The sequence below is a fragment of the Styela clava genome, chromosome 1 (assembly GCF_964204865.1).
Source record: "Styela clava chromosome 1, kaStyClav1.hap1.2, whole genome shotgun sequence".
Taxonomy (NCBI): domain Eukaryota; kingdom Metazoa; phylum Chordata; class Ascidiacea; order Stolidobranchia; family Styelidae; genus Styela; species Styela clava.
Window position 1 is genome coordinate 1,487,391 of NC_135250.1, and position 10,362 is coordinate 1,497,752.

The window sequence follows — 10,362 nt, forward strand, 5'->3', positions numbered from 1 at the left end:
TAACGTTGTTTGTCGAAATCGAATCTCTCTCTCTCTCTCTCTTGATAAATATTAGGCCTTCATAAATGTTATAGTATCGTCCAAAATCTACAATTGTTGCAAGCAATTTTGTGATTCATTACTATTATATAATTTTTAATTATTTCTTTCGTCGTTAACATATTTCAGGATTCACTAAAGCTGTTCTATACCGCTCCTAGTGGTTGTTTCACACGTGCGTCACAGTCTGGACCTCAATTTCCTTATTTCTCGTTGTTTATCGTGCACCTGTCTACGTTTCTTAGCCAGTATTGTATTTAATAGATATCTTTTCTTCGCGTTTTCACAAAAAATGGAGTGTATACCACAAGAAATATCACCTGTAGCAACACTGGAGCCGGCCACTAAGGTAGGAGATTTAACATACTTCTAATATACTACGGTAGTTTACCGTACACTAGGTAATAAGTTAATGCTGTAATGACAAACCCCTGTTTTTCGTTTGGGTTGGATTGGAGAAATACTGTATCAAATAATATGTCCAATAATGGTTGGTCAGTGTCTGAGTGTAGAAGAAGCCACCCTGCCTGCGGTAATGCGAACTGCCTGACAATTCTGCATTAGATATGATTAGTACATTTTGACATTGACATTTTGTTGTAGTTCGGGCATTTTTCATACTTTTGTTTACATACTGGCGAATAATGATTCGAACCTGTCAACAGACAGGAAAATCCAGCAATTGGCAGTGTGTTGCTTGAGCTTAATAATTCGATTCCCAAACTGATTGGTAATTATTTTTAACATTTAGCAACTTGAGGTCCGATCTATTTAGTCAAACTCTTTCAGTCTTTCATATCGGAAACTGATGACCATCAGCTGGGCACAGTTATCCTATTCCAAGATGTCCCAACGTTGGTTTAACACTCTATTTGTCTCTGAAACTATGTTATCTGGCCAAGCTTGTCTTAATCGAAACGCGTGTCGGCAGTCACATGACGCAAATTACGTTTTTACGAGAAACTCTCGAATGCTACCAGAAAAAAATTTTCCTTCAGTAAGTTAGATTATTTTTTCATGGAATCCAATAGTGACGTTTTTGGATTGCGCTTTTTTTCAGTTTACTGCGTAGTGCAAGTGTGACGTTTTGAGTCGATATGAAGACACATATTGGCTCGTAAATGAGGGGTTCGTGCTCACCATTATAATGGACGTGGTTTGATTTGGGGCCTATTCTTGGAATGAGAGAACTGACCATTAACGAAAAAATATACCCTTCAACCTAAATTGCCTTTAATAACTTTCATAATACCATTAAATTGCTGACTCATTCACTCATTTTATCTTATTTATATTTAATCTTATTCGCATCCAATGCCATGATAGTCTTATATACAGCATATACACAAGTGTCAAGCCTTGATGACTTTAATCGGTCCCGCACACCGACCCACACAAAGCAATATTCAATTACTGCTGAAGTATTTTAGTTATTGTATTATGTTTATAATAGTGTTGACTTTGTTTTGTGGCAATAAATCTCTTTCTCTCTCTGACCTGAAATAGAATGGTAGCCTGACCAGAGTTTTTTGTTTTATTGACTTTTCTCACCTGGGAGCAAATTCAAAAATCCTATCTATGCAATAATCTTACTCTGTTGCTAATGTGGGTCAATAGTTGAGATTTTCAACAAACATTTTTATCGAAGGTTGCCAAGCAAGATGGTCTCCCAGCAAAAGAACCAGAGGGAGAAGAATCTGTTGGAAAGATTGCTCCAGAAAAAATGACGTCAAAAGATTATTATTTCGACTCCTATGCTCATTTTGGAATTCACGAGGAAATGTTGAAAGATGAAGTTAGAACATTGACCTACAGAAATTCAATCTACCATAATAAACATCTGTTTCGAGGAAAGGTATTGTTCATTTTTTATGGACTTTTTTTATTTGTCCGAGACAGATCCCTCCAAAATTAGTCCTTAAGCGGTTGCTTATACATGTCCGTGTTCGGAGCAAAAGACGTGGGTAGGTGTTATATAAAAACACAATTTGATTTTGGTTCTCGTCAAGTTAGTTCGATGTAGCTTAAACAAGAAAGTGTGAAACAGCGCCACTTTTGCGTTTATGTGAGGATGAAATTATTCCGTCGTCTCGCCTTGTGAGATAAATATTTGGGAAATGTAGGAGGATTCCAAGTTATATTGGTAAAAGGATGTTTCATGATTGACCCAAAGATTCCAACCTTTTTTGATACATTTTCTTCTTTTGTCTATTTTAAAATTCTTCATTCCTCACACACTCGACACAAAAACTCGGTTTTGTTTCTTGTTCGGTATTTATCGTACAATTACCTATTGATGAGTGCTTCTCGCACTGTGGCTATCGTATGATTAGAATAGCTTATGATGCATGCATAACTATTTATAAATAATTTATAATACCAAATGAGTAAAACTATCACATTCAACATGCAAGCACAAAGATAATTTTCCTTCATTGAACCAATTTCTCTTGGGTGGGAAACGATGAATCGACCTACCTTTCTTGCAGCCTCAATAAGTTAGTAAATTTTTTCTGAAGGAACTTCCTTGCATTTTAACATTGTCATTACTTTCTAGGTTGTTCTTGACGTTGGTTGCGGCACAGGAGTCTTGTCAATGTTTGCAGCTAAAGCTGGAGCGGCCAAAGTTATTGGAATAGAATGTTCAAGCATTGTTGATTATGCTCAGAAGATCATCGAAGCTAATAAGTTGGATCATGGTAAGTTATTTCACAACTTTTGGGTGTGGTTACGTATTTATTGTGATAATAGTTCATAGTCGTGTCTTGTGCACTGTTGTATTTATTGACAAAAAAGAGAGAGCGATGTTAAAATATATACATCAGCACGACCTGTGGTAAGGCTGTCTAGACTAGGTTAATTATTTCTTCTATTTTTACACGCCATCAAACAATAGAATAATAATTTGTATTGCATGGAACTCGACAGTGACTCTAAGAACAAAAATAGGAACACCGTTGTCAATCTGAGCTCAGCAAGTGATTGCTTTATTTAACTCTAATTGATCACAAAAGTGAATCCAAAACAGATCTATCCTGTTGGAAAATTGCTGTGAATGCCATGAACCCACATCTTCAAGTGAACAATATACCCTATTTATGTGGAGATAAATGACTTATCAGGCGATATCAAAGACTCTATATTCAGATTTTAAATTCACTACCACTCTGCCCCAATGCAAAGACAATTAATGTCCTGGCGGTATTGACTTGAGAAAGTTCTGCGTCAACCAAGTGATTAAGCCAATAATATGTAATGTTTCATCTCCCCCAGGGTGAGTGTACTATTCCAAAATCCACAGACGTAATATCAATTTATGTTTTAGCATTTGTAGATCTGCATCTAGGATTGTATGTAATTGGTCGCATACATTGTTACTTATCGATTTTAATCGGTGAGTATGTTGATAGGTATTTGTATGTCTGTATGTTTGTCTGTTAGATGCACGCGATATCTCACGAAAGCAAGATTGAATCTGCTCCAGATTTTGCATGTGCATTCATTTTATCTCGGACCAGAATCCTATTGATTTTGGGCGAATTATGTCGTATAATTAGCGAGTTATCAATCAATTATTGATATAGTGATCTAGATTTTTGTAAAGCGAGGGAATTTTGAGACCCGCCGTGTGTGTGTGTGCGATGCGCAGTGCGCAAGTTACAAGAGCGGATGAATCGAAACTGCAGTTTCTGTTTTGGGGGGATCCTCTAACTATCGATCGATAAGTCTTCGGTTTCCAACCGATATTCTCGTTATTCAGTTACTTCTTTCAGTTGACTGTTTGTGGTCTCACTCAGATCCTGCATAAAATTGTTTATTCTCATTCAGTGATCACCCTAATCAAAGGCAAGGTAGAGGAAGTCACGTTACCAGTTGAGAAAGTTGACATTATACTCAGCGAATGGATGGGATATTGCTTGCTGTATGAATCTATGCTGAACACTGTGCTGTATGCAAGGTAGGCTTGTAAATTCAAATTTGGATATTAGTTTTCATTTTCTTCGGTTTGTGCCCACTCCCAACATCTCTCTGGGTATATTGAATTGAATGACAAGGCAGAATCCTGGAAGAAAACCCTGTACCTTCCATATCAGTAGGGATGTCTCTATAGTATACCCTCTGCTGAGCGAGGGTATAAAATTGTTAGCGATTACAAAATTTTTTATAATTCTTTTAGAGGCATGTGTTTTATGTTTATGCCCATCGTTCTACCCTTTTCAAATTTAACAATGTATCAATGGCTGTTTGTTTGAGCAGTGGTTCCCAAACCGCAAGCCAATTACGGCCTACATAACGATTTAATATGGCCTGTCGAACTTAAGTGAAAAAGTTCATGTTTCTGCATTTTTGCGTTGTAGTTACTGCCAATTTTTACCCAATTATCAAAGTTTGAGCTTGTTTAGATTCACAACAATTCATTTATACTTGTATCCTGATTATATGTTCCAGCATCAGTCCTTGCAGACATTCCTTTCTCTCGAATATCCTTCAATTTTGGCTCCCAGTCAATCAACTTGGGGAACCACTTATTCCGAGACTTTTTTGTCATTATTGTATAAAGGCACCCTGTAAAAACCTACGCTACTAATCATAAACCCTTTTTAAATACTTTCACAGAGACAAATGGCTTGCACCAGACGGATTAATTTTCCCAGACAGAGCGGTGTTATACGTGACAGCAATCGAAGACAGACAATACAAGGAAGACAAAATCAACTGGTGGAACGATGTCTATGGATTTGATATGAGCTGTATAAAGGATGTGAGTTATGCTATATTTTCCCCAATATCCATTATCAAAGACCAAGGGAGGGAGCAATAGTTAAAAATTTAGGTTTTGCTAGGTATGGCTGAAAAGGCCTTCCATGGCATTTCTGAAAACTATAAAAAGTGAGGAAACCAATCAAATCACTTTTCATCTGATCTTCTTCGTACTTTCCAACCCATAGATATTACTTTGGAACAGCGGTTTACAAACAGGGCCATGGCCCCCAAAGTGGGCCACAGAGCAGTTGAAGTGGGGCCACAATGCTAGACGAAAAATTTATTACTATTCCCTTTACAAGAAATCTTCCCTTTCTTTCCAGTTTCATTGCTTGACAAGGGTATTTCACTTTGTTGAGCATGAATTGTTTGAACATAATGGGATTTGGAATCAACCAATCAAAATAAAATTATAAGTACCACTAATGATAAACAGAGGGCTATGAGTGCTAAAAGTCTCCGGAAGAGGGCCACGGCCCACAAGCCTTCAAACATTGGGAACCACTGCTTAGAATGTATTCAGAATAGCGAGCTTTCTGACACTCCTGCTTATGTCTAACTTGTTTTTCTTATTCTGAGCTGTGTAGTAGTAACATTGAACACAAACTACAGTTTTCTAATTTATTTCCAGGTCGCCATATCTGAACCTCTTGTTGATGTCGTGGAAGCCAAACAGGTTGTAACCAACACTTGTCTTGTGAAGGTAAATGCTGTTTGTTGGATTTATATGTGTACTTTTATTGGAGAATATTGTAAATATTGGATTTCCCGAAGTTTAGAGTTTCACTCGGAAAGAAGTTTACTATGCATTTTAAAAAATATATTGATGAACGCTTGTGCATATACCGAAGTATTTCATCAAAGTTCAATTTTCTCCAGAGCTGGAATAAAGGTTGAAAGTTCAAAATCAGATTAAAATTTTATTCAACTCCGGGTCGATTTTTCCAAATCTTTATGTTTAAGGAAATACCGAGTTCATAGCATTTCAAAATTGCTGATATATTTTGTGTACTTATCGAATAACTGATGCCTCTCACTGCAAACATGGATATAATCAGGCATCCACTGTAATGTAGGGAGCTGCTTATCATTTGAGCATCGATTACCAAGTTTAATACACTCTGGATGTAGTTTCCCCCAGGTTTTTTTACCTGTAATGCAAAAACAGTTATGTCCAACACTTCAACAAGTAGTAAGCCAATCTCACATATAAGACCGACCCCCTAAAACAGCTCTGAAAATGCACATATGAGATAGCGCTCAGAGACCGCCGACTTATCGATTTAGCGGAATGTATCCTTTGCTCTGACTCAATAGCGACACCGCGTGTCCCGTCACTAATTAATTAATAACTCGCTAATTATACGACATAATTCATCAATAGGCTTCTGGTCCGAGATATGATGAATGCACATGCAAAATTTCTAGCAGATTCAACCTCGCTTTCGTGAGATATCGCATAACATACAAAAGTGTCTAACAGAAAGACAAACAAACAGACAAATGCCTATCAACATACTTACCGATCAAGATCGATAAGTAATAAGCTGACCCTACAAATTGTTATTGCTGTCATTCATAGCATAAACACATAACATAAGCGATTATATGCATGACAACCAATCACAGACTGTTATTGCTGTCATAGCATACTAAGCGCTGCTTCGCGTGTGTGCGTGCACGCTCTTATCGTGAGAACTTAGCATGGTTCGAGCATGCAAGGATATACAGCACATCATTCTCAACGCTAATTAATAGTTATTAATCACTAGCTTTCTGTTTTTCACTAGGAACTCGATCTGTACACAGTCACTGAGGGGGATCTTTCATTTACCTCACCGTTCCACCTAGTGGTGACGAGAAATGACTACATTCAAGCACTTGTTTCGTTTTTTAACGTCGAATTCACAAAATGTCACAAAAGAACTGGATTTTCAACTGGTATGTATCTTTATTTGATTTTTATCTAATGTGTGCGTGGTTCCCAAACCATGGTAACAATTTAATATGGCCTGCCGAACTCTAGTGAAATTCTTCAACACTTTATGCTTTTTCTCTTTTTGTCTAGTAGATATTGCCAATTGTTAAACCATTATCACAGTTTAATCTGGTTACTTATCGATTTTAATCGGTAAGTATGTCGATAGGTATTTGTCTGGCTGTATGTCTGTTAGATGCACGCGATATCTCACGAAAGCGAGATTGAATCTGCTCCAGATTTTGCATGTACATTCATCTCATCTCGGACCAGAAGCCTATTGATTTTTGGCAAATTATGTCGTATAATTAGCGATGTATTAATAAATTAGTGATGGGACACAAGGTGTCACTATGGAGTGAGAGCGCTGTTTTGGGGGATCCCCTAACTTTTGATCGATAAGTCTTCGGTCTCTGACCGATATTCTCGTTATATTCTTAACAATTCAATTATACCAGTATCTTAATTATACGTACCGGTATCGGCCTCTTGCAGAGCTCCCCTCTCCTGGCCTGCGAATATCTTTCTGCTTTTATTTATAGCCCTCGGTCAATCAACCTTGGGAACAACTGCTCAATGGGATTTAAACCTGAAATTCTCTATCTGCAGTGCCAATTTAGTTAGGTTGAAAATTCTAACTGTTAGGTTTTACTCTGCAAATTTACTGACTAGCCGAGCTATTAATTCACAAGTAACGTCCTTTAAACTTTTCCAGCTCCTGATGCGCCGTACACCCACTGGAAGCAGACTGTGTTTTATATGAAGGACCAGATCACAGCTTACAGAGGGGAAGAACTGTTTGGAACTTTCACTATGAAACCAAATCCTAGAAACAAGGTATGTGAGGCAGTAAGGACAAGGCTGTTTCTTTAATTGAATCAGTCTCCAATCCCCCATCTTTATTCAAGTTTGCTCAAGAGCATCCAAGCAAATAATACAGATAGAAATATTGCACTTTGCTCAAAGCAAGGTCCTGAGCACTCAATCAAAACGGAAAAGAGTTCTAATAGAAGAGTTGTAAGATTGCGAAAACAAATTGTCCTGCACTAGTAATCTGCATGGGATTGGTTTACACTGGTTGGAATAATAAACTAGGCTCGACACTAGGGGTTGCTATTTGCTAAAATTAGAAATACACACACAGGCAATATATCATATATTGCGAGTGTCTGTATTTTTAATTTTAATAATCTCGAGATTTCAAATCAGATCCCAAAATAGCTACCCTATTCTATTATTTTCAGTAATAAGTTCCTAGTTCCAGGGCAGTAATGTTCTTTTCTTATAAAACATCGAGCATCGAGAGTGTCATTATTAGGATGATTTCTAATTTTATTGGCAAAAAATCCAAGACTTGAAAATAACGAAAATCCTGGTATTTTACAAGTTTCATATTTTCTTTTCACAGAGAGATCTGGATATCTCAGTTGACGTCGATTTCAAAGGACAACTGAGTGAAGTCACAGAATCGAATGGGTACAAGATGCGTTGAGGCATGGCACTCCTCGATATCCGTGGCACGGCGGATGTCAAAGGTCACCAGTGCCGACAACATTAAGGGATATGTGAATCCGATCCCAAACGAAGCTATATGTAAAAAACATATGAAAAAAGCCTAAAATGGCTGTTTTGCTAAGTCGTCTTATCAACTCCCCACTTCCCAGGACATTCACTCTCTTGTAACAAAAGAGACTTGCCATCTCATCATTTCTCCACTTCCCCATTAGAAACTGTTCTTACAATTTTTCAGTCAGCATATTTCAATAAAATTCACAAGTGAAACTCAGAATAAAGTTAAAAACAATGTTATGAAGCCATTTCATTAACTCTCCTCTTGCTAGATCAGCAGTTTCCAAACTGCGGCCCGCGAGCCAATTACGACCCGCGTAACGATTTAATATGGCTTGACAACCTTTGAATAGCTTAACGCCACATGTGTTTACCTTTTTGCGTTCCAGATACTGCCTATTGTTACATCATTACCACAGTTTAGCATTGGGAATATTCTTAACCATTCAATTATACCGGTATCTTGATTATAGGTATCGGTATCAAGCCCTTTTGGAGCACCTCCCACTCTTGGCCCATGGATATCCTTCAGCTTCTAATGCTGACCCCTTCAATCAACTTTAGGTTCCACTGCGTTAGATGGACAGTCTTCAACAAAGTTATTGTTAAGTACTTTCCAAATGAAGTTAATATCAATAATACCAAAATGATCAAAACATTTTTTGGACTTCTCTCTCTGTCTCGCAAAAAAAACACTTTTTAGGTTATTCAATGTACTAGACTCTTTCTTCTTGGGATAATACCCCAACGGTTGAGTTGTTCAAAAGGAGGAGTTGTATTGTCAAGTTTGCTCTCCTTGGGAAGCTATCCTTAGATTATCATTTAAAAAACGGGGTTTCCCAAACATTTTATGCTGAGCCCGCTCCTTGACTTTTCAATATAAAACTAACATGCTTTGGGGATATTTTGCTGTATATAAATACTAGCTCGTTGCATATCATTGGACATAAGTACCCACCTGAATATGGCTCTTTCCTGAGTAATGGGCATGAATAAGGATACTTTGTTATATCTCCAGGGCTGAGTTATGTTTCAATAAAAAGTTTGTCAAGAAAAGTATTTTTTCTGAAAGTCACAAAAAATCACTCGTCCACTTGACAAGTGCGACAAATGCTTAAAACGACAGCCATTCTCTGAAAGAGTGATTCATGGCTTCACACCACGTCATATTTCGGGGCTCCCGAAGTATGCGAACCAAGATGGCGGACATCGGAATGTAATATGTGTATAGGTTAGGGTTAGGCCATAATTCTAGGTATAAATACTACGGGAGGCTCTTGGCCAGTCTTCGAACTGATAATAGGACTAAAATAAGGAAAATTGGAAAGAAATTATCGCCTAACCCTAACCTGTTACGTTCCGATGTCCGCCATCTTGGTTCGCATACTTCGGGAGCACCCATATTTCATTCTACTTATCCGGTAATTATTCATTAGGGTTTTTGATTGATAAGATGACTTCATCTCTTTAGTTTTTATAAAACAATATCCAGTCTTGAATTCTCGATCTACTCTCAAGACCTCTGTACACATTCTTTTCTTGTTTGAAGCTAAATATTCCTAAGTTAAAGATAGTTTTCAGGAAGCATTTTAGAATCAAGCATAACTCTTCCCGTAAAATGAGAGTTTTAACTTTTAAGCCTTTGTACATCTTTTCAATATTTGTAGCATAAGTTTCTCAGTTTGATGGTGCTGTAGAATTCAGAAGACCTATTCGATCCCAATACTATGACTTTTACATGTATCTGTAACACCCGTATCGTTTTCACTTTTGTGCCCCATGAAAACGTGTCTTTTATTGTGCTGAACTACTTTTTCGATAAATGAATTGTGGTATTTTTTTTAAATGTAGGTACTAAAATTTATCACGCTTAAACAGTTGTTTTGTAATACAATCTGGTGGCTGTATGGTGTTGTCATGAATTCAGGTACGGTTGTGCATGTCATTCCTTCGAGCAAACTAAAACAGTTCCACGAGTCCTCGCTCACTTAATAACAATATTCAAGATACAT

At 37.3% G+C, this 10,362-nt stretch overlaps 1 protein-coding gene across 1 annotated transcript; it reads left to right on the forward strand.

Annotated features, from left to right (window-relative positions):
• Window positions 1-219: 219 nt before the first annotated feature.
• LOC120340584 (protein arginine N-methyltransferase 1-like) lies at window positions 220-10,257 on the forward strand. Its single transcript, XM_039408885.2, has 9 exons — window positions 220-388; window positions 1,688-1,894; window positions 2,597-2,738; window positions 3,868-3,997; window positions 4,657-4,801; window positions 5,435-5,506; window positions 6,594-6,744; window positions 7,497-7,618; window positions 8,190-10,257. The coding sequence occupies exons 1-9, from the start codon at window positions 332-334 to the stop codon at window positions 8,271-8,273; spliced, it is 1,110 nt and encodes a 369-aa protein (XP_039264819.1). The 5' UTR covers window positions 220-331; the 3' UTR covers window positions 8,274-10,257.
• Window positions 10,258-10,362: the final 105 nt, after the last annotated feature.

What these genes read in the sequence shown, in the direction of transcription:
- LOC120340584 (XM_039408885.2), top strand. Translation starts at nt 332, where the DNA reads ATGGAGTGTATACCACAAGAAATATCACCTGTAGCAACACTGGAGCCG. An exon ending in CACTGGAGCCGGCCACTAAG is followed by an intron (nt 389 to 1,687) that starts GTAGGAGATTTA and finishes TTTTTATCGAAG; the next exon opens with GTTGCCAAGCAAGATGGTCT. An exon ending in AACATCTGTTTCGAGGAAAG is followed by an intron (nt 1,895 to 2,596) that starts GTATTGTTCATT and finishes ATTACTTTCTAG; the next exon opens with GTTGTTCTTGACGTTGGTTG.